Source organism: Falco peregrinus, chromosome 4 (genome assembly GCF_023634155.1).
Source record: "Falco peregrinus isolate bFalPer1 chromosome 4, bFalPer1.pri, whole genome shotgun sequence".
In the NCBI taxonomy this organism is placed as follows: domain Eukaryota; kingdom Metazoa; phylum Chordata; class Aves; order Falconiformes; family Falconidae; genus Falco; species Falco peregrinus.
In genome coordinates this window covers 25,148,769-25,173,667 of record NC_073724.1, presented here as the reverse complement: position 1 = coordinate 25,173,667, position 24,899 = coordinate 25,148,769, and the positions used below count along the sequence as shown (strand labels likewise).

Sequence of the window (24,899 nt, the reverse complement as noted above, 5' to 3'; positions counted from 1 at the left end):
CTCTCCATTTCATTGGCTAAAGCTGTCACATGCTGCTGTGTAAATCATCTCAGTCTTTTTAGTGATGGTGGTGGAAGTTTGATGGCAGAGATGTGAACTGTTATGAAGGTGTAATATTGATTTCCTGTACTGTGACCCAGAATATGATAGATAATAATCTGGTTCATAGGAAATCAAATGCTTTACCTTCTCTTATTCTGTGAAACTAATACTTTGAAAATGCTTTATGTTGCTCTTTTTTTTTTTTTTTTCCCCCAGCTTCAGTAAAAAAACAGGCTTTCATTGTCTTATGTAAATCATATGTAAGAGACAAAAAGAGTGATGGGGTGAGTCTGAAACAGATTTAATTTTCTGTTCTGATTGAATAATTTCATACTGAAGCATCTAGTATGTCAGCTGAGTGTGGGAAACAATCACAACTAACTTTCTTTTGTATATGTGGGGTGTGGAGATGGAGGAAGCATTTGGATAAACCCATAAAGATCATACTTCTAATTTTATTGGAAAGAAATATAGGTCTGGCTGGACATTCCTTAAGCTATCAATCATTCTAATGTGTCTTACAAATACAGTGAGGGAAACAATGCCATCAGAGGCCATCTGTAAGCAGCTCTTTTGCTTTTGGGTTTGGTGTAGAAGGGTGGTTGCATAATGAAATAATCTACAAAGTTGTTTGCCAAGTCTTTGATCTGTGGATCTTGCTTTTTCTTAGATGGCTTGTCTCCTAAAATCATGAAAATATGCAAAACATACTGCATGGCTCATAAAATAAGAAGTGAAATTGGTTATGAATATTGTTTCAATCTCAGATAATTTTTGCTACAGTTGACTTCAAAATTCCTTTACATGATTTCCCATGGTTTTTCACTCAACAGTCTGAATTATCACAGCACTGGTGGTCTAACTAGCAAAAATATGCAAGATGACAAACGAACATGAAGTAAAATACAGATGCAACTGGTGTGCCCCCTGATGCACAAAAAAAGCTATAGCTGTGATGAACTATAGTTGCATCTTTAAGGTTGCAGGGAGAAGTTCTTACTGTGTCCTAAATCGCCATCAGAAGAATATGTAACATTAATTTGTTCTCATGGCTGAGATAATGCTTGCATCTGTTTCAATGTGATCAGGAACTTATGTGGAACACTTCCACTCTTTAGGGCAAATACTTTACCTGGGAACCATACAGAAAGCAGTCTTCCTCCAGTCTTTTGGAGTCTTATTCCCCATGTGGAATCAGTGCTCTTCTCTAAGAATACAGAGCATCTTTGTAAACACACGTAAGCATGACTGTGTCTAGGCATACGTTTTCCTTGCTGCAGCATGGTTCTGTTGTCTTGAAATGTTAGATTGTCTGCACTACATAAGTCTTATTAGCAAGTTCTTCCAACTGTCAGATACAGTTGCAGAAGTCAATAGGTGTGCCGGTGTGTCAGACGAGGACATCAAGCCAGAGGGGTAGGCTTGAAGGGAAGGGGGACGGAGAGAGGACTTAGGAGGAAGGCCAAAACAGTGAGCATCTCTTTTGTCACAGTAGACTTGCCGGGTCTATTATTTTGTTTCTCTTGGTTCTTCCTCTTCAGTGCAAATAAAGGCAAGACATATATTGCCCAAATCATGAACAGACCTTATAGGGGAAATCACATTTTAAATTATTTGAGAACTATTTCAGAAGTTTCTTACGCACTTGTAAAAGTGTCGTGCAGTACAGAAATACTAATACTACACATTACTTCCATCATATCATGTCTACGTATTTCAGACTTCCAAAGACAACCAAATATGGGAAAATATAAACTGTTGTGTACGTGCTTTTCTGTTTTTCTAACAGGAAAGTACTGTTCAGTTTTTTTTAAATCTCACGACTTGTTATGTACCATAAATCCTCATAAATGTAATTACGTGTAATTTGTGCACACTCAGTACTAGATGTGGCACACAAATATGTAATTAATCAATGAATCAGTCTGACTCTTTCTGCATCTGTTACTGGAGTAAACATATTGCAGCAGCTATACATATAAGCCACACATATGTATAGACAAACATTTTGTAGAGGAGGCTAGTGTGTTTCAAATTTACATAAGAGATTATTTTTCTCAGCATTTTTGCGTGTTTATTAAACCATTACATCTTTTGGGGTTGAAGAACTGTTGTAAATATAGATTAAGATTTCATCAGATATTAGCAATAAACCTAGTCTAAATTGAATGTCTGGGAATAATTCCAATTTTTATCAAACCATACACCTATTTAATAATGTTTCACTGAAAAATAACAGGAAACAAGAAAATGTAAACTCCTAAGTTAAGTTTTCAACAGGTCTTGGAATTTTCAAGTGCCAAACATGTTTTGCATGCTCAGAATCTATTGACCAAGATCCTTCTTGAATTACAAATTATTTTCAGCTTGAAAGCCTGTTGTTAGGGAAATGCAGGCTGTGAATGCTAATTTGGATCTGCTTTAGCAATTAAGAGCTGTAGTTTGAGCTGGACACGTTTTCTTTGAACAATTCTTTATTATAAATGTGTAAATGCAACACCTATAAGCTATGCTAATGAAGTTACTATCGAGTTTAACAGACAACGTTAGTAATTAGACACTATTTTTGAAACTGATTAAAAGCTGTGGAAAAGTAGTACAGTTGCAAATTTGTGTAGGAATTAATGCCTTCTATTTTGTAGAAAAACTTCAGGAGACAAGTTTTGCTGTAAAATCCTGTGCAATAATTTGGCTGCTCTTTCAAAATCATAGACATTTACTAGGAGAGATTAATAAAATCACCACCTTATAGATATGTTTACAGTAAAATGTAAACATTTGCATACAATATTTATTACTGTAACATTGCTGAAGTTCAGTAAACCAGGTTTTAAATGGTTTATGTTTTGACATTGCACTGAAAATGTGCTCAACCATAGAAACAATGATCTGTGATTTTTCTATTGATAAAATGAAAAATAAGTTACACTGGAAGGAAATGGTAGGACAGAATTACAACCTTACGTCAAAAGGCAAGTTGCTTACCATGTTGAGTAAACAGAAAAAGATGCATGAGCAACGTAAAACTTTTAGTTTAGAAGTTAATGGTGGAAAAATCCCTGAATAAATATTTACAAAAAATACAATCATTCCAACTATAGAGATAGTAAACAAGTGGGGGGAAAAAAGACCTTTTGTTATTAGCATTCTCAGTTTTCAACTATATTATTATAATGTACATGATATGATCACAAGTTATCTTTCAAGACTCAATTAAAGCAATTACGGGCTCATTGAAAGCCTTGCTGAATTAAATGCTTTCAGCATTGATTTCAGCTAACTTTGATTTGAAGCTGTATTGGCTACTTGTGATTATTGTTTTCAGTGTTAAAAATCTTATGATAGAATTTTCAGAATGCAATCCCTTTCCCTTCCTCTGACTATCTTTCATTATTATTAATTTGATTAAGATATTAATATCTTAACTTCTTCCGTTTTAAGCTTTCCAGGGTTTGAACAGAAATATTTGTTCATTTATATTTTTACTATCTATGTAAATATCAGTTTCAGGAAAGGTAAGAAATATTTATCTCTTTCCTCTAGCCTGGATTCTTCAAGTTGCTGAGAAGCATTTTAGAAGCCCCTGTTCATTGTTAAGAAGAATTTCTCCAGAATGTGCACTGCAAAAATGTGCATGAACCCAGGACTCTTGTGAAGATCCAGAGCAAAGAACGTGTAGTTGTGATAGAAGGTGACATATTCTAGAGTGGGAAAAGGCAAGGACAGTTCACAGCTCTGCTGAGGTCTGTGAACACTTGCTGCAGGCAGCTGGGAGCCCAGATCTGAAACCTGGTAAATTCTTCAACTCCCATAACCTGTTGCTTTGACAGGGGGAATGTGAGGTTAGGGAAATAAAACCGACAAAACTTTACTCTTCTTAACACCTGTGCCAGTTTCAGTGAAGTAAGAAGGTCAGAATATATGATTGCAAATAGCATCATCCAGCCTAAAAGTGTATAATCTTTTTGCCGGAATTAGTAGCAAATTATCTCTTATCGGATGCTTAGGTGGCTCAAATTTATGTCTCTGTATGTGAGACCTTGAACAGAAATAGGGCAAATGAGGCTTTATTATTTCAAAGTGCAGTACTCCTTTCTTTGAGGATCATGACAACAGTTTACATCTTCTAAATGCAGAAGTAGAAGAAAAAAATTATCACTTCATTTTTTTAATTTATTGGTCACTTTAAAATCCCTTTTTTTTCAGTTTAGTGAAAGGATGAGGCGAAAGTGTCTTTTCAAAACAGAATACATTTGGGGGTGGGCTGGCCATAAAGCTGTTCTATATATCAGTTGATATGGCAAGGGGCTGTCTTCCCTTCCCCCAGCTGCTCGTTCCATCCCACTACCTGCACTCAACTGTGCAGTGAGCAAGGTCAGCTCACATGTCTGGCCAAACCCTTGGGGTGGAGGAGGTGAGCAAAGGGAGAGTTCTCAGCATTGCTAGTCTATGAGTGTGTTCATTTTTTTCAGTTGAAGTGCAAAAAAGCAAACACAGCTTTGGGCAGACTAGAGCGGGAGGGCAGAGCCGGGACATCTGCCTGTAGTTGATTTGGCTTATGCTGTTCTTGGAGCCTCACCTGCTCATCTCTGCAAAGCGCTTGCTCACCCTCGTTATAAAAGGCAATGGGACTTGGGTCTCCTCTCACTTGCATTACTTAACCTAATAGCTCTGCAGGAGGATGCTATTTCTCCACTACATCTTGACTAATACTTTTGTATGCCTTTCCCTTAACCTTCACTGATTGCTTTGTAAAGAACCATCTCTAATTTCCAAACTGGGTCCAATGAGTTGGAAAACACAGTTGTTCAGTTTTCGTATTGTTTGATCTGTGCTTGGTTTGAATGGCTCTACAAGAACCAATGCACTCAAAGGTAAAGCCCGCTACAGGTCTTGTATTGTGTATAATCTGCATAAAGTTGAATAAAGCTTTTGTAACGCACTAGCATAACTCAGGGACGGGGTGGTGGTGGTGGAACAAAACAAAAAACACCCTGAAAAGCTTAAGTATGTACAGACCCTCAAGAATATTTACGCGTAGGGAGTGGATTGTGAGTATTTTGGACTGATGAAGTGTTTCTTGTGTAAATTTGGAAAGTAGATGCTATTGTTTAGTCTGCTTCTGCTTTCTTATGTTTTGATCTCACTGTTTCAAACATCAAATATCCCTATCTTCTATACTGTATATTGTGTTATAGTAGTCAAAGTGATCGTTTTACAGCTACATTTCTACTTTTTTTGAAGCAAATCTGACTGTAAGATGACATGCCATTTAGAAAAACCTGTAAAATACTTTGATGGAGGAAATAGCTTCTGGAGACTCATATAGCAAATGCTGTGATTGATTATCCTTCCTGGGGGTAACTGGAGCAGTTTGGATTATTAATGTGGCAAATAACAAACTTCAGAGTATTCTTTCTTTCTTCTGAGATATTACATGGAGGTTTGCAATGTATGTGAAATTCAGTCCTACTTTTGAAATGGGAAACGGCAAAATGTGCCAATACAGTCCATGAAGCAAGTAAAAGAAAGCTTTTAAATGAAAGCTTTAGCTTATGGTATTTGCAGGGCAAGTCACTTATTTGAGAATGGTCAGTGGCAATAAATTAGTTTAAAATGTATTACAGATGGGGCCGGCATGTTATTTCTCTTTCACTGCTTGGGCTGGATTTGTGTCCAAAGAGATATGTGGTGACATCTGTCAAGAACTGTGTTATAATGATTTTTGGGTAGAAGTATTCTTCTATTTTAAATATTTCAATTGTCTTAACACCATACCTTTGTTATGCTGTTGTCAGATACAGGAGAGGAGAAAATTATAAAAATATGTCAGCAGCTAGTTTGGCAGTATAGATTGGAATAGTAGAACTTTTTGATACTCCTTTGTCAAAATACTTACAGGGATGCGATTATAATGGCATAAAAGGGCTTTTACAGGCACAGAATATTTCAGCTTAACTGTGATAGGCTGTGTCTTTAAGAACACATTTTATGGTACTGTGTCATGTAAATTAGAGTGATTTTGTACGTATCATGTATATTAGTAACCAAAGTAAAGCCTGGGATATGCTCAGAAAGGGTAGATTTTCTTACATGGATGCAGTCCATCTTTGCCTACAGTGATGTACCTTTTCTGAAAAGGCTCTTATAGCTATAGTACCTTGATACAGTCATCTCTGTTAGTCACTTTCAGGCCTGGAAAGGATTTCAGTAGTTAACACTGAACAAGCAAAGAATGCATGGAAAGACTAAGGCAGAAGTAAATCAACTGTAATGGCCATTATTTAGAAGAATATAATTTTCAAGCTACTTTTTAATGCCTGAAGGAAAATTGTATTGATAGAAGAAAAGAACTAAAAAAAAATTAAAAAGCTAAGGAACTAAAAATCTGAAATTTGTTTCTTAAAAATGCAGGTACAGATTAATCTAACAGGTTAAAATTAAAAAGAAAAAGATGTATTTGGACAATGAGCTGTGACAGCTGTTGTTGCTGTTTCCTTTTTTAAGAATATGAATGGAAAGATTGTTTAAGTGGCTTGGCCTAAAAGTTGTTCCAGAATTTGTGCCAAATACGTAAATTATTCTTAAGATACTTTGGGCCAAACTCTGTCTCCTTGGTTGTCTGGGTGGCTTCTGTTGTTTTTAATGAACATTGCATATGTTAATTCCCACACAAGCACAAAATTGCCCCCCTGATACTGAGTCACTGAGGTTAAACCATAAAACAGGTCATTTCTGTATGAATGTGTAAGCAAGTTTTAGGATACTTAAGGAATACGTTTGTCTGATGGATGTGAACTTTTATGGCCATTCCATTAGGTAATTAGGAGACAGTTATTATATTTCTTCATAGTCAGACATTATTGAGATGTTTTTAATAGTCAAATCCTGAAATATTCTTCATTCTGTTCTGTGTAAAAATACCAGTAATCCAAAAATTTTGCACTGTTCCTGAAAAAGGGTGGGTTTTGTGATTTGATTTGTAACAATTGTCATTTACAATAAAGACTATATCTCTATTTTATGTTACAAATAATTCTGTAAACAGTTTCAGTGTACTAGCAGTTTGCCGCTGGGCAGTGGCAATTTTACATGGTGGTAGGAAAATCTAATCTAATGGTCTTGTGGAGGTTAGGGAAAAGGCAATTGTTTTGTTATTATATGGCATCAATCGATGCATTTGTTCAGACAAATATAGGATAGTTACCCTAAGGTGCTTACATACTAATCTCTAGACACTTGCCCAAAGAAATACTGTGGAAAATATAAAATGGCTAAGACAGTTTGTTTGAATAAGCAAAAAATAGTGCCTTGGTGGCTTTGTACATAGACCTAAACATATTTGAAATGTTGCAGCAATTGAAAATTATATAAATTCAAATTGGGTTGAGGGAGTAAAAATGAATAAGATCATGTAACAAATGTGACTAGCAGGGAAACAAAAGAGATTATATCTTGTCTTGTTCAGAAATCTCTTTATGAGTTCTTTTCTATCTATTTTTATAACTGTGTGTTCTTACACTTAAGAAATAGAACATAGCCACAAGACTATAAATGTCTGCCTGAAAGAGTTATTACGGAAGTATTCTATTTCCAGGAATTGGAATATTACAGTTATTGGATAGGAAGTGGTTACTCAATACGATAATCCCACCATGCTAAACAAATTAAAAATACTTTGGCTAACTGTGGGACTTGAGATTTGGACACCTGAATTTTGGATTCTCTACAGTTTATATGTAATGGAGGTATCCAGGCTCCCTTTGTTGTCAGTAGGGATCAAGTTATTACGGTCAGTAACCTCCAGAGAGCCACTTATCTCACTCTGTAGGAGATACCTGTATTTGGTCCACCGAGTGGTTCTCCCCATGCCATTGACTGTATTGACTAGATCTCCATCAGCATGGGAAGTTGAGTCCCTGTCTCCCATGTAGACATGCAGCTTGTATGTCTGAGGCTGAATCCCACGGAAGGGCTGTATTATTTGTTTACACGTGAGCACTTCGTTCCGTTTGAGCTTCTCTAGAGTCCAGGAGGCATCCGTGTAGGCCTGCCAGGTGTGACAGATACCTAAGAAGAAGACGTTTGTCTTTCAGGAGCAACAGCTGGATGCTAGTTGCCATACTGTGCATTTTATTGGATATAGGTACCTGTGAATGGGCAACTGTCTTAAGTACTTTCTTTCCTGACGCTTAGTTTCAAAAGGAGTTTTTAACTCTTTAAAGAAAATCCCTAAAGCATTTCAAAGAGGTAGCTATATAAAAAACAGAAAACTTGGAAATATCTTGACTGAATGAAAAGCTGCAGTATTTGATTACACATTAATACACTCTCAAGGATGTGCTGTGGTCCTTACAGATGGCTTCACACAGAAAGCTTTGCAGGACTATTGTTTCCTCATACCCCCCCTTTTCTACTTCCCTTGTGTGGTGTCATTGTTTTCCTTCTTCCTTTTGCATGGAGTCCTCCAACCTGCCATCTTACCACTACCACCCAACCTAACCCTGTTTGTATTGAGATGGGTGGTAAACTATGACATCCAGTTAGAGCTGCTGCAACTCCAGAGCGCTCAAGGAAGATTTTTTCAGGATTGTCAACTTTTGCAGTTTACAATGACAGTAACTGTAGAGTAGCTCACAGGTACATGCTCTCTGGACAAAATCCAACATTCTGGTACTCTTATCTAGACATGCATTACCATGAGATTTAGGATGCCTGTGAGCAATCACAAGGAGTCAGTTCCTGAGATGGGTGGGCACCTGCAATCTGTGCTGATTTAATCCAGAATTCTGACTTTGGGTTGCGACCCTTTGGCTCCACTTCATTAACTAGCGTGCATTTCCTTGCATATATTTGCATAAAAAAGTCAAGATATCCATTTCATCTGTCAGCATACACAGTACTATGCAAAGAGCTGCTTTTCAGATAGTTATTCTTTGGGGACTTAATACCAACATGCTTCCAGAACCTTACTTTCTGATTCTTCTGAGAGTTTGCTCAAGAGTCCCATTAAGATGAATGGAAACTAGATTGAAGCATTACATGTACCAGATTTCTACTTTATAATTTTTGCTGTGCTACAGCATCACCTTTATCACAATTATATTGCATTTCATAGAATCATGGAATCATTTAGGTTGGAAAGGACCCTTAAGACAGACCATCAAGTCCAACTGTTAATGATCATTTCATCATCTTAACATCTGCAAACTATGATAAGTCACTTTAGGATGACTAGGAGTATATTACAGTCAGTCTGTCCTTTTATGTATTGTAGTCCATGACTGGAAGGATCAGTATGTTTTAATAACGTTAGAAGTCAGTGGATTATTAATTAAAATACTCAGCTTCCAAGCTAAAGTTAAAAAAAGAAAAAGAAAAAAAAGGTACATATTCAGCCAATTCTTTTAGGAATAATACCTGCCAGCTGAATTTCATATTTAAGAAGAATTTTGCTTACCCAATTAACAATCTAAGTTTATACAGTGGAATAATGCAGTGATGCCTGCTTGAGCTGCAGTCATGGACCATAACATTCATGAATGCTGAAAGCAGATGCCTTCCTGCGGTGCAGTCTGTGACAGTCGGGACAGCCAAGTTGCCTTCCCTTCTGACCTGGAAGTAGAAATGGCTAGTGGTCTGCCCCGCACTATTGCCAGGGAAAATGGATCCAGCTTGATTTTTCCAGCACAAGGCTGAGGTTTGATTTAACAGGTTTTTAAGTTCTATGATAGTTTAATCAGAACAATTTATTTTTAAACTCAGCTGTCAGTTTGTCCCACTTGCTTCTCAACACCATAGTGGTCCTTTATTACTCAGCCTTGGAGGGAAGATGAGATATTAGTTGTTTTTTAGACTGTGGTTTTATGACTCGCTTAAGCTGTTTTAAGTACAGGCTCCCAATTAAAGAGGTGTTTACAGACTCCTCTCTCCATCCCTTTTGTGCATGTCCCTGACCCAGAGAGCTAGTTTTTATGAGGCTACTGAACAAGCTGAATGGAGACATTTACTTGGCTAAGAACTAGTCAATTTTTCATCTAGGTTGCCTGTTTCAGCACATTTGCATCCAAAGGAGGGCTAGTTCCAGTTCAGGACCGCTCCTCTTTTGGTTTATGGATTTGGTGTTAGGGATTTAGATTCACTTAAGCCCATCCTGTAACCATAACCTAAAAAATTATAACAATTGGAGATAGTTATCAAGAAATTTAACATGTAAGTGTAGTCCTTCTTGCTCCTGTGTAGCGTGCATTGAAAAATAATAGGAGGGAAGGCATTTATTTAATAACCTTTGAAAGAATTCCTTTGAAACAAGATAGCTATTTTAGGTTACTTTGAATTTTCTAAGGTGTTCAGACACTTTATTATTTAAATCACAATCTTTTTCTTTTTTTTTAATTCCCAGATAATACATGCAACTATCTTACTTTTCAAGTATTACCCAGCAGTGTTTATTCTATGAATTGTCATGTAAACTGATAGAATTTCACTCATTTTGGTGTTTCAGTAGACTATGTTAAGATACATGAAGAGATTTTGAAAAGGAATCACATTATCTCTTTTTACAAAAGATTCAATGGATACAATAGGGTTTCGAAACATGGGATAGAAAAACATTCTTTGTGTAGCAGGAATATATTTGGAAAAAGCTAGGTTAAGTGTAGAACACTTGAGAGAGTTTCCTGTTAAGTTTTGGCTTTTTGTTCCTTTTGTACTTGGAATTAATGGAATATTAACTTCTATTTTTATAGAACAAAGCAATATTCCTATTACATATGATCCTGGTACTTTTTAGAAACACCCTATTTCTTGTTTGTTATTGCTGATCATCTTCACTGGGGTTTTTTTGGCAAATTTGTTTACTCTGAAATTAATAAAAAAGTGAATTTATTTTATTTACCTCTGTTTCTTTTCCTTCTTCTCACATAAACAAATTTGTATCATCAGTCTAGTTTAGGTCAATAGATCTTCCATTAAAACAAGTGTAATTCTGAGTACACTGAAAACTTCTAGACGTACTATTAGTAGATTGATTGGTCTGTCAATGAGGTGGACAACAAGAGATACGTAAAAAAATTTAGGCCAAGCAATAGAATGTGAATTGCTTGCTTCAGAGTAGGGGATGAATATTTTTTATCAAGACAACCTCCTTTTCATTTTTCTGTTCTTTTTCTTCCCCATTTGCCACAACTGTGTGAAGAGGCATGCACAGATGCCTGCTGCCAGAGTGTGATGCTTAACCTGACCGTCAAACAAGCCTCACAAAGGAAGGCTTTTCAGGTCCCCCAGTGAAACAACCACTGCATTTTATTATGGCGTGAAATTAGAAGTGAAAAGCCCTATGGCTCTTGCTGTTTAGTAATGCGGAATATGTCGTTTCTGATGGTGATTCTAGTGCTGGGAGGGAAATAGAAAGCCAGGGAAGAGAAACAAAGTAACGATTTAGACAAAGAGGGCCCCCCTTTTTTCATCGTCTCTGATTGTTAGGTGGTCTATAAAACCATAGTACTGTGGTGGAGACAAGGAAAAAGAACATTTAGTTGCGGCTCTTTCATTCAGAAATGTATGTGTGAATTTGCAGGGTGATGTATAAGGAGAGTCATCTGTTATCAGAAGAGTTCACTAGTTTAACTCATAAAACAGCAACAAAAACTTGACTTTGCTTGGAGAGAGCAGTGCTGCTCTGACAGACACTTTAACGTGCATAGCAAGATGGTGTTTATAACAAGACTGTGTGTGGTTATCTGAAGCTGCCTTGTAACAGATTGGAAGGGGAAAGTGCCAGCTTGAAGAGGCTTTCCCCTGTCTGAGATTAAAAGAATCGTATTTTCTCATATATAAGATGTCGAAATATTTATGCTCACTTTTACTTTAAAAGTATTATGTAATCACTAAAGCAAATAGTCAACTGTTAGGAAATGAAAAAATGGAGAGACATGAGAGGCATTTTAGAATGTAAGATGGGCATCTTTTTGTAGAATCATATAATCATTTAGGTTGGAAAAGACCTTTAACATCATCAAGTCCAACCATAAAGTTATCCATCAGCTGATCACTATCACTTCTGCTGGAAATAAATCATGGAAGCCCATCCATGGTTCTAATATCTGGAAGGGAAGAGCTGTTAACATTTTGCAGACCCATATTGTTAGCAGTAAATAGTACTGATATTTTTACTAGTTTACGTTTTTTGGACCCTATATGCATGGAAGGGATGGCAGACAGCAGTGACCTAGAAACAGTAGAGATGTATAAGTGGAAAGTTTCTCCTACGTTGCTTACTCTCTAGGTTATAGATGCGATCTTGAAGAAGCTTTAAAAGCAGAAAGAAAGGGTTGGCATGGCTGATCCATGATAGATGGGTGGAACAGATGCAAACATGACAAGTCAGTTTGTTGGTAAACTGCACTGTGGGACTGCAGCCTAAAGAAAGTAAGTTCAGACAGAGAAGCAGAACTGCTACTGTTTTTTAATTCAGGTGTTTCATTTTGTTATTCATTAATATGGTAGCTACACTACCAAAGAATTCAATACGTAAGCAGTAGCTCAGAAAGAAGCAAGAAGGCATTAAGCAATTAAAGCTATTATCACTATCGGAGAGAAGTCTATTAGAGAACAGCTTCTTAACTTTTTTAGACTGTATCACTCTTCACCACAGTATATGTCTTGTGTGCACACTAGTGCTCCAGGCTTGACTTGCTGCTTCATAGCATTTTGCCAATGCTATGCCTTGTATCTTGACAGGTGAAACCTCAGAATGTGGAGATTTAGAATAAGAGCTAGGAAGAGCTTTGAAAAAAGAGAACTCGTTGGCATTTGATGCAGCACATAAAAGCAAAGTAACAGAAGAATAGGAAAATGATCTTTGAGGCAGCAATTTGAATAGGGATAATTGGAACAACAATTTTAAGGCCACAGTAGGTTGGTAGAGGAAACAAAGATGTGAAGAAAGGAGAGCAAGAAAAAGAATATTGCCTCTGTAGCAAAGCAGTGGTGGAGTAGCTACTCACTGAGACATAAACAAAATACTTGTACCCATTATAAGCATTTCAAAAGAACTTCAGGAGGATCAGAAAGCACTGCTAGGGCATGCCCTTTCAAGGTGAGAGGTTCACGTTTAAGGCTTGAAGAACTTGCTGCTTATACAAGATGAAACAGCTTCGACAGGAGAGAGAAAGCTCCATCAAATACTTCATGTTTAGGGGATTAATCTTGAATTCATGAGGTTTAAGTTCAATTCCGTGTTTCAAAATCAGGCAAAAAAACTCAAAGTTGTTTTTTGGTTACTGTGTTAAGCTCTAGGCTATGAAGCAGGGAAAGGGAAGAAAGTACATGTTCCAGTTTTATCTGCTGGTACAAAACCCTGTAAACAAACTTTGAAAAGAACTGGTCAGGAATGAACTAATGTTTGGGAGCCAATTTTCTGTTGACATCGATGGCCATGATTTTGATTTGGTAACAAAGAATAGAAACATGAAAAGCGTCCTAGGATTGTTCTTCTGTCCTTTCAAACAAACACTTCTGCTGGCAAAGTTTGACATGCCAGACAACTAAGCCATACAGATAGATATCAAGCTGTCAGTGTTGAAAGTTATTTTCACTCTAAAAGGATTAGAGTTGAAACTGCTGCATTTGTGCTACAGTATGATGATATGACTTCTCGTCTTTTTTTTTTTTATAATAATAATTTACTTTCCAAATATTTTATGTCAAAGCAGTTCCTTCGTTTTCAGCACCTTCAGTGGTTCTCACTTTCAGTATGTGTACAATTTTTCTGGTACCTTTCACTTTCTGTTTATTTCTGGGAATTTAGAGCAAAGGTTATGCAGACTTCCAGAAAATTTGTCCTGAAGTTCTTGGCAAGGGTCTTGGTCTTTCAGGTGCTCTAATGCAAGGTTTTGGAGCATATGGAGATTTGAAATGATGGATTTTCAGAGATTAATGCAGTCAGAAAAGCTTTTTTTTTGGCTAGTTTTTTGAAACAAAGCCTCCATTTTAGGAACAAAGCCTGTAATGCTCCTCTGTATATGCAAAGATCTGGACGGACTTAACTGATGTACTGTGACTAGCCCTTTCCCTATCTCTGTTCCAGGAAATATTGATACTGAACCTAAGTCATAAGGTTTCCTTTATTTGCTTAGGGTATTGAATGCATTCAGTAGCTCACATTGCTAACACTTAAAATTGTATTGGCATCCCTGATGTTGTGTACTGAAATGAACCGGACAATTAAGAAAAGGAAATTATTCTATGAAACTCATGTTTTTGTTAGATATCCAACAATTGCACTTCTGAAAATTTCCTTTACCTTAAGTCCTGATTTGATACTAACAAGTTTGCATAACTGTGGAGAGCAGTAATACCTATCCATGTGTGTGCTTTTGGTCCCTCTGCACCCAAGTGAAATAAATACACATCAAATGCAGGTATTTGCTATAGCAGTTCAAACTATGCTACTCTTCAGCCAGTAAAATTTCTCAGAAAAGTTCCATTTTGCTCTGAAATAACCATTTGAATGATGATACCATTCTCCAAAGTGCTGGTAACAGAGGACAATTGCACTTTTAACTGTTGTAGTTTGCTTCAGTAACTGTATGTCTAAGCCTTGTAAGAGGCTGAGTAAACAGCTGAAATGGAGGGTTTGTCCACTTTTCTGCTGAAGTAGCAAAATAGAGCTTCAAAGAAACTTGTCAGTATGCAGTCCTTCTCTTAGTTATCTGGATATTATTTTGAATAATAATATTTTGGTTTTTTCTATGTCCTTCAAAAATTTGTAATTGGAAGATGCTGTAGCTGTGTTCTGTGTGGTTTGGTGAAGAGAAAGTTTTAATGGTCTGTTATGAGACACTGACAGTCCTATCTGCAGAAGCAATTTACATTTATTGAGAGCATACTGCTTGGGTGTGAAACCAGGAGTAAAATCTTTTAATGCTGTTTTTGAAATGTAATTTTTAAAAGTATTTCGGTATTTACACCGTTTTGAGGTGAATAAGGGCTGTTCATATCTTTTAAAACTTAGGTTCAAGCTGCCAGATATGGAAGGTCTCACCTTTTAAGTTTGTGTTTAGCATATATTTGGAAGATGTAATTCAACATCTTTTTCTTGAAATATAAAAACAATGAGAAAAATCGAAAGAATCCAATTCCTGGAAAATCATCTAAAGCAAGTGATGTGTCAAAAGTTCCATATTTCATCTGCAGATAGTTTAGATCATCCTACTTAGATAAGAATTATTTTTAAAAAAATATGTTACATATGTAATGATTGTTTTGGATCTCTGTAATACAGCTTTTGTTAGTCTTTTTATAAGGGATATACCAAATTCTGCCAGGAAATACGGCTCTCATTCCTGTTGACTAAGACCACTGCTGGATGGCTTATATTCCCCCTTACTTTCTGATGTTAGAACTCAACACAAAGTGCGATTTTCTCATAACTTATCCCTTAGTACTTGAATGCCAAATTGCTCTGGGTGAGGTCATGAGTGAATTAACCAGAAAAGCCTGTCAGGGTGTTAGCCTCAGATTAATCTCAACCCCTGCAGATGCACCTTTGTGTGATGTGATATAATATAATGTGATGGTGGCCGTGTGATTGCTGTTCCCTGTCCCTTTCTGTCCTCACTCCTGTAGAGACACCATATCCTTAGTTTTGGTGCCATCCCCAGGTATTTTGTTTTTACTTTTTTCTTAGCAGTTGACTTCTGAAAAATACAAAGTAGTCATCTGTCCTAAAGCATAAGGATAAACTATCTGAATGTTGATTACAAATGATTTTTCTTTTTCTTTGTAGATACATATATATATATACTTTTAATTATAAGAATAAATTGGTACTTGCAGACGATAACAAATTCCACATTAGTAACCTCTTCCTTGTCATGTACTCCATCACAGTACCTGTCAGGATATCATCAGTATAGAACCACAAAAAAATACATTTGAAGAAAGACTAAAAAGTGCTCATTAAAGGATTTTGGAGACCCCAAGCGCAACGTTATTTATTAACCATTTAAAATCTAAGACCTGGCTTTCATTCAAAACCAGCTCTACAATTAGCAATACTTTCAGACAGTATCAGCTGGGTTCCCAGTGTACATGATAATGTCACAGAATAACCCCAACTGTAACTAATTTAATTAAGACTTGATCCTCGAACACAAAATCACTCCTTTTCACCAAATCATGATGCTCACTGACCTACAGGAGAGAAAACAGGCAACACAGACAGGGAACCTTTCTCTGTCATTTAACCTATTTGTTACAAGGGAAATATATTATAGTGTAATTCTCATGAGAATCTCTTTAACGTGAACAAAGGAGTAATTCCAGGTAGCCACACAAAGCTGCTATTTTACATAAAAGAATATGTTTCACAGTTGTTCCTGTTAAACTGTCAGAGTTTTAAAGATACTTAAACCTCTCCCAGTCTACATTAAATGTAACAGTTTTAGGAGCTAAAATGTTACACCAGATTTCTAGAAAGCTGATGATTGGTGCTGTGATGGTTCAGCCTGCTAATGCGGGAGGAGAGGCAGAAGAGGCAGAGAAGCAAGAAACTGTCTCGGCTTAAGAGGGATCTCACAAAATGCTCAGAGGCTTCTTGAACAACATGTATGCTGCAAGCTAATATGACAGCTACTGATTCTGCAGTTGAATACTCCTCTCTGGCTCTTGGATTTTTTTGGCCTGAGGAACGGAGTGATTCATTAGTGCATCTCTACCTCTAATGGTTTGTTTTATACAAGATAGATGTGAACAGTGGGTGCCTGTCCTGATAGGGTGTATGAACATCTGAAGATGCTCATACCTGAAGTGCTCTAGTGCATCATCTTAGGCACTTGATCACTAGGAAGTGTGCCCAGAAGCTTGAGTGCAGTACCATGATATGATGAACCATTCACATGGAGGGTTACTCAACATGAAGCCTCTGAATCAATCGAAGTATCGAGCATGGTTTCTGGAGAACATAAAAAATGATTCAATGTGGAAATGAGAACAGGTGTTTTTTGCATCATCATTCTGGATTCACTTACCTACCTCTGATTCCTCGCTCTAAGTGCCTGAAATTCTCGCTGCATGTAGTTCTATTTATGTGAGCTTTTAATTTTGTAACATACATTATAAAACAGTCACACCTAGTGCATTCTGGGTGGGTAGACAGCTCATACCTTAGTGCTGGTCAAAGATTTAAACTGGAGATTAAAAAAAAAATAAAAATCAAAGGGATCTTTACAAGAGTGTGTCCAATTTAATAACCAACATTTCTTTCATTTTAATATGCAGAAATCAAGTCACCTGCCTTGGCTCTATAGAAGGAATGTGTATGTATATATACCTATGTATATATATGTATGTATAAATACACTTCTGTAAAACAATTTGACAAAAATCAAAGTGGGCATCCGGAGTCCCTCAGACTGATTAATTGGTCTTATCTCAGGATTCTTTTGTTGTTTCACTGCAAATTGTTAGAGTTGGGATTCTTACCTTCTTTTATGCATAATTAATGTTCTGCTGTTCTGCTAAATTATTTCTTTATGGCTTTTAGAATTACACCATGTCCTCCTAAGTGCAAAAATACCAGATCAGACTGATGAGTCAAGTTGGAGAATCTAATTTGGTCTTTGATTCAAACAGTAATGTAAATACTGATATTTCTTTTTGGCATTAATAACTGAGATGTACCTTCTAGGAAGAGAATGTTCGAGGATTGTTTTTGATATGTATGGATCTTTTGGGAAAATGTAATCCAGAACTAATCGTAGATGAGTTTTTAATTGATATGCCATCTTTTAAAACATTATAAATCTTACTGATGCATCTCCTCAGTTTTATCATAAGAAATAGTTTCAGTAAAAACATCCTGCATCTCATGACTCTTATAGTGAAGAAGAAAAGTAGTTGTTCAAACTGTTTGAAAGATATTATGTTCTATGATGTGATATTGCTAATGGCTAATACTGTTCTACCAAGCTAGCATGCTATTAATTTATTTGGACTAGGTAAATACTCAACTGTGCATTTACTTTTCTGAAAGTAAAAAATCGCATTCTTCAGACAACTCACAGTCCAAGTTACAGAAAGTAACCATTTCTATTCCTATTGGTAAACAGCAGATACAGATATAAAAAAAAAAAATCTCAAAATCGGTTACTTCTTTCTTGCTGCCTGTTTATGTTTTGCGTTGTGTTTACTGTCACTGATCTACAGGTTGAAAATCACTTTTCTCCTGGTTCCTTTGGGTGCAATCATATATTTAAGTGTACCCTTCACAAAATTATTCTCTCTGAGAGTGATGAACACTATATTCCTCTTTGACTTTGGTTAGATTCTGGACCACAAGAAAGTTCTTTGCTCAGTGCCTGATAGTGCATGCATTTTTCAGGTGCTTCTCTTAGTGACATAGCAAGGTCTTAGGAGACTACTCTGAAATGTGTCTTGTTCCTTTCTTTTCCCCAACCATCTAAGTTACATTTAATTAAATACTTTAGGGCAGCAATACACTTAAATATATGTTGTAAACATAAACCGTTGATTTCTGACCTTGCTGTTGTGAGCAACTGTGATCATGAATGATAATGAAAAGAATAATTACATTTTAGCTACAACACTTTGATTCTATTCTTTTTACGAAAGTTTGCATGTGACCACTTTGGTGAAGGAAGAAGCCTTATTAGAAAAAAATACTGCGGGTAGACTCTTCTCTGAAATAAATATTTGTTTGCACTTAAATAGATACAAATGTGTCATATTCAGCTACTTAATTGAGTAAATGTACAGTATTTGAATAAGTATTTATTTCAATACCTGAATTAATGTTTTGCAATCCATTAGACTTCCAAAATTGCTGGGTCGGTTTAACTCCCTCCTGTTCAGGGCAAAGGCAATATGTCCTAAGCAAAAGTGTTGGTAGACTATTTTGAAAATCCCTTTACTAACCAATGTAAATGACATGCATCATACACTAATCTCATAGTTGCTTCATTTACAGTTTAAATATTAGATAGGAAAAGACTTCTCTAACAGGAGCCTTGTTCCTAATCTTTAAAAAATGAAATAAACAAATATAACCCATAATATTTTAAAGCAATAGTGGTTTTTCTTCCTTGAATGAAACAGTTCTTTGCCCTTGTTCCTAATTTTATACAATCTGAATATTAACACATCTATAGTAGTATCTGATATTTATACCTCCGTGTGTGATGTACCCACACACACACATTTTGAAGGATGACAAATGCTGGGGTGCTTTCTATTAGCACTCGTTTTGGCTTTTGATGGAGCTGTTTAGTACTGAGTAATAACTCTGCAGCAGTCTGGATCAAGAAAGCAAGCCTACAACTTTTGGATTTAACCACAGGAGATGATAAAACAAGTGCTTTAGGAGGATCAGTTTAGAAGGCCAGTGGGATTAACAGTCATCATCTTCTGAAGAGTGCCACAGGCCTGTAATGACTAGTTAAACGCTGTGTTTCTTATCTCTTCATGCCCCAGCAAAAGAACAGCCTTTATGGTGATGCTGGGGCAGCAGTCAGTGATGGCTCCAAGGTACTGGTGACATCTACCAAAAGGACTGCCAGGATGCTTCCCATGCTGCTGCCCTCCTGCCTGCTGGTGATCTGCCATGTACATACCTAAACTTAGCTTCTGAGAGGGGGTGGTAATGTCTGCAAGGTATCTTTTATTACATAAAGTAGAGCCAAAACCAGCTGCTGCTTGGCCTAGATTCCTCCTCATCCTGAATAGAGGATTTCAGTATCCTTCTAACAGGCACACACATTTACACTAATCCAGAAAACCTGGATGTGTTTACCTGCTGAGTGGGTTTAGTTTTCTCATGGGTGTTTTAGGTATTTCCTTGAAACCCTTCTTATTGATGAGAAATGCTGTGTGCTTTCCTTTCAGATGTTAAGACTAAGCTAAACACTAGTGAAATAATTCCTGTTGGTCTGGGGGAGCTTTGGGTCAGGCCTTTGCTGAGTTGCATTGAAATTATTATAAATTTATTCTCAGAATTTTAAATTTTAAGATGTATGCTTTTTTTCTTAATATTCTTTGACTGCTTGGATTAAGGAAACTGATATTATTGCCACTAGTCCTGATACACATTTTCTTGATTTTAATTTTTATTATGCATGGAATGATGCCTGTCAGAAAACCTTCAGCCCCTGTCAATGTAAGGCCTGATTCTGCTTTTTCGTTGAGAGAATTTTCAGTTTGGTGCTTGCCTTGGCTAGGTGGTCTAACAATGGGAGAGATCCATAGTGGAGGTAGAAATGTTTTATTACAGTACTGTGCAGGGCACTGCAAAATGTGTGTTCTTCAGTATACGCATCTTGAGGCACATTCCTAGCAAAGCATGCCAAAGATGAAAAAAGAACTACAACGCTTTGCAGATATAAGATACAGCTCAGAGTGACACATGACACATGACACATGGGATGAAAAAGTTTAACAGAACCAGGCAGGCTGAAGTTTATGAGTACAGAGTTTATTAGAAAGCTGAGATGTCTGGAAAAAGGCAAATTTATGTACACAATAGCCCTTCTTCAGAGCTAGTATGTATGCAACATATTGGATCTGGAACACATTTCCCTCTCCATATAAAAAACACCACGATAGACTTCATAGGGAAAAACAGCTATCTCTCTACCTGAGATAATTGCCGTTCAGAGGATAAAGCTCACCAAGCAGTGGTAGGGATCTCAAGATCTCAGCAGATTTACAGTTTAAATCAAGGACTCAAAGGTGAGACCTCGATCCAAGCTTCCAGCTTTTCCAGCTTCCCACTTGAGGGGAACCTCATAACAGAGTGACTAAGAGGATAAATGCACAAACCTCAGTGTTTGTGAGGTGCTTTCAATCTTTATTAGTGCAAGCTTAAGAACTACCTTTGTAGAAAGATGTCCCAAACTCTTCTAGTGCAAAGTTATTGGCAATATTTCTGCCTGCTAGCAGTTTTTCTCCAACCTGCAGAATGGTACAGCTGCACTAAAGCTAGGCAGTCAGCTCCTGCCAGCAGCCCATGGTGCTAGGCTAAGCCAAATGGTCTGAGGACTCCTCATACAGCAGGAGTAGGATTTGTTTGTTTATGTATGGGTAAGAGCATGTGCTCTAATCAGAGCCTACGAAGCTTATGATGGAGGCCTTATGGCTTTCTATATCATCTGTTTTCTTTGGAGTCTTCTGAGAGCAGTCAGATTGCAGGATGCTGCTGATCCCTGGTTTATTTTGTCCATCTTTCCTTTGAAGTGTCTGAGTTGAGATGCCCATCATCTTTGCCTGCTCTGACGGCAGGAGGTGCTGGGGCTCAACTGAAAGTAGCCTGGGCTGTCCCGAGTCCTTGTTGAGACAGAGCAGCAGCCAGACAAGTGCTGGAGCATACTTACATTGCAGGTAAAGAGAACCTGGTACAAACACCTTGAACAAACCTTCTGAAGCATACGGTGTCATGGTATTTCCTTTCAGGAATACCAGCTGGTTTGCTTTAGAGCCTGCAAGGAAGGTGGTCTAGTCTGCATGAACTTGGTGCTAGTTGTCATCTCAGGATTGTGGATATGCTGGTTTAAATATGTGTGGCTGAGCAGCAGTAAAGCAAGAATTCAGAGAAGGCAAGGATATGGAAATCCTGATAGCCTTGGGGATCACTGACCAAGTCCCAGTGTGGTCAGAATGTTGCCCATTTTGTCTTTAAACCATCTATTCCTATATAATTTGGGGCTAAATCCATCAGAGAGAAGAGCTGTAAAATTGGTATGACAGTGGAACTGGGCTCAAATGTGCAGTAACTCTACCACAGGAGGAACACCACTCTGGAATTAATTAAACTTACTGACTTCAGTGACATTTTATAATGTATCCCTCTAATTACTCTGTGTACAGCACATTGTGAGTTTTGAAGAGCTAGAAATGGAGTCTAAAATACATATAGAGAAAATGTTTGTGTGGTATTTTTCATTCCTGAAATGTGTAACCTCTGTGACTAACTGTTTTATTATATTTTTTGGGCTTTGTTGCTAGTAAGAAAAATGCTTAACTTTTAAAACATTATTTTTTTTTTAGTACATTAATGATACAGGTAGACAGCTGAGATACAGCCTATATGTATTCATGTTTGGTTTTGAATAGCGTAAGTGTATATGGATCTGATCTAATACTATGTATAAGAGAAACAAATTATATAAATACAAAATTGCATGTCAGAGGCCTTTCTTTTTGGTGCAATAAGTATCTTTGCATTATTACCAGAAAGAGGAGATGTTACAAACTCCCAATAACGCCAGACCATGTGTCTAACAAAGGAAGAGAAAAGGTTTCTGGATGTGAATCTGAATTCATGTTTCAGCTGCAGTGAATGCTCTTGACAGTGTGATTTTTCTTTATGCTATGCTGTGAAGCTTGACTCTGGTTTGCAGGGTTTGAATCTCAACTCTCCATATAACCATTGCTGTAGAGGTTGAAGGTGAAGAAATTATAATATGGTACTTGAAATAAAGTAAATTTGCGCACAGACCAGTGAACATTGTCTATTTATACAGGAATAGTGGTTAAATCTCTGCTGAGTTTACTCTATAGCTTGATGAAATAGTTTCTCGCTTGGGAAGGCAATGTGCCCGTCCAATCTTTAGGCTGGTGAGCAAGGAGAAGATTTAACTTTCTGTAGTTTAGAGTAGTGCTTTTGACAGTGTCTCTGTGATCCAGGTGACATGGTGTTAAATGGTATTAGGGCCTGGATTCAATGAGGTAGAAAATAGGATGGCATATAAACAAGTGAGGCAATTGCCTTGTACAGTAAGAAATACTGAAAGTATTTCTTGTAATCTAACCGTGGCTTGGCATGACCTTACTGTGACACGATGACTCAATGACACAATCTTATCCCTAGGAGAAGTGGATTTCTAAAGCTTATTATTAACTTCCTATGGGCCAAACAAACAACTGGAGAAGAAATGGGGTCATTTGTGGTTGTTTCTTTCTTTCTTTCTCTTCCTGACACTTCTCTGCCTCCTGATTCTTCCTAGTGCCTGGAGCCCTGCAAAGAGTCCTGGGACCTGAAGAAAAACCATTGCCAAAGCTTCTGTGAGGTATGTCAGCCCAAGGGCGCTCTTTCTCACTTTGTTCTAGCTGTCTCTTTTGTTTAAATTACTGGCTTAAAGGAAACAGCTAACAAATGGGTTTTTTACAGCAGTTGCCTTCATTTGAATTGATACACATATAATAATGTAGCCATTTTAAGTCTGAGTTTGTTTTTTTTTAAAAAAAAAAACACACCGTATTTCTTTTCCCCTGAAGAAATGAATTATCTCAATTTGAAGTTTTTAGACTTGTTCCAGCCACACTTGCATAGCTTCTCTCAGAAGGTGCTCTTAAGTCCCTCATGTAAGATACTATTTCTACCACATGCCCTTCTGTCTTTTCTGGACATGTGTAAGAAAGAGTATCTTTGCTTAAAAGATGAGATGTCATTGTGTGAAAATCCTTGTGCAAGGTAGCTAGAAAAGATGGCTTTCCTGTATGTGAAAGTCAATCTGATTTCTAAAAGAGTATCTTACTAGAAGTAACTGGATTGTGTACTCCTAATTCAGAAGACTACTATAAAAATACATAATTATTCAGGAAGAAGTATTTGGAAAACTTTGTGTCATGTTTCAGAGTAACTTTGTGAATAAGAAAACCTGGATCTGTTAAACTAGTACAAAAAAGGAGATTGTTTTATTTGATTTAAAACGTGGCTCTGCTGAGTTGGCAGAAGTCAGCTATTACAGTTCTTCAGTGTTTTTAAGTACGAAATGGAAATACCATCTCAATAGAAAGTTGCTTTATTATAACTAAATCAATATAAAGTTGTAACCTGTTTCAAGTCTATGAAAATGTACGTTTATGAAGATTTTCAGCTTTTCCTATAAGAAATAGAAATGACCTTAATTTATATAATGGTTTCACTGATATACTGATGTAACTGCACTCTCATCACTGTTGGAACTCTTTCTCGTACAAGAGCATGTCTGATGTTTAAATGATTTTAAGCATCGTGAAGATGATTAGAAGTAGCTGTAATTTCAACTAAAGAAAAAATGTATATCCAACTGTGTGTAAATAGGGATTACTGGATTACTGATCTATGTAGTTACATCAGAAAACAAAGTAAAAATTTTGCATGAAAACCAGTCCTCGTAAGAGTTCTTTAACCTGGATTAATTGCTGCTTCCTCATATACAAAACTCTGCGGCAGTGTAATAAAGCAGTTATAGTGGATCTAATTTATGTCATTATTATATATCACTTCTCACTTAGGCTGTATGTTTCCAGATATGGCTGAAAATATGTATAAAATTGGTTTAAAAGGAAAACATTTGTAGAACACTGTTCTATTGTAGTTAAAAACAGTGAGCATCCCTCTTTGATTAGTGTTTTGTGGTTGAAGCTAAATTTAGAACTTCAAAGGCCCATAATGAAGAGCAGCACATTTAGCAGCTAACTGAAAAATGAGCTGTGAAATAGGGTGAGGAGGAGAAGCCTTGAGGACGTATTATGCCTCAGGGAGCTATAAAGTTTTTAATTAAGTAGCTGCAAATTTGTGATGTTTTAGGATTTGAAATTAGCTTCACCCACACAAAAGCACAGAACCACTTTCCTTTCTCTCAGACTCTTGTATGCTCCATAGACGACATTTGATTGAATTGAAGGAGGCTGTTTTCCTTTGAGAGTGTTTTCAATCTTTTTGTATTTTGTAAAAAATCTGGAAGCAACAATTTAGCTTTGTGTTTCTCGAGGTCCCTGTTTGGTATATTACTTCTTATCTACTGAGTAAGTGTACTCATGTTAATGGATCCTTATGTGTAAAGAAGAAAAGGAGA

General features: G+C 36.8%; 1 protein-coding gene across 1 annotated transcript in view; it reads left to right on the top strand.

Moving 5' to 3' along the window:
• The window catches only part of ANOS1 (anosmin 1), a 140,244-nt gene that overhangs the window by 53,028 nt on the left and 62,317 nt on the right, over positions 1 to 24,899 (top strand). The window contains exon 3 of the mRNA XM_055802702.1: positions 23,064 to 23,126. Within this exon, the coding sequence (XP_055658677.1) occupies positions 23,064 to 23,126 (63 nt within the window). The remainder of the gene's footprint in view (positions 1 to 23,063; positions 23,127 to 24,899) is intronic.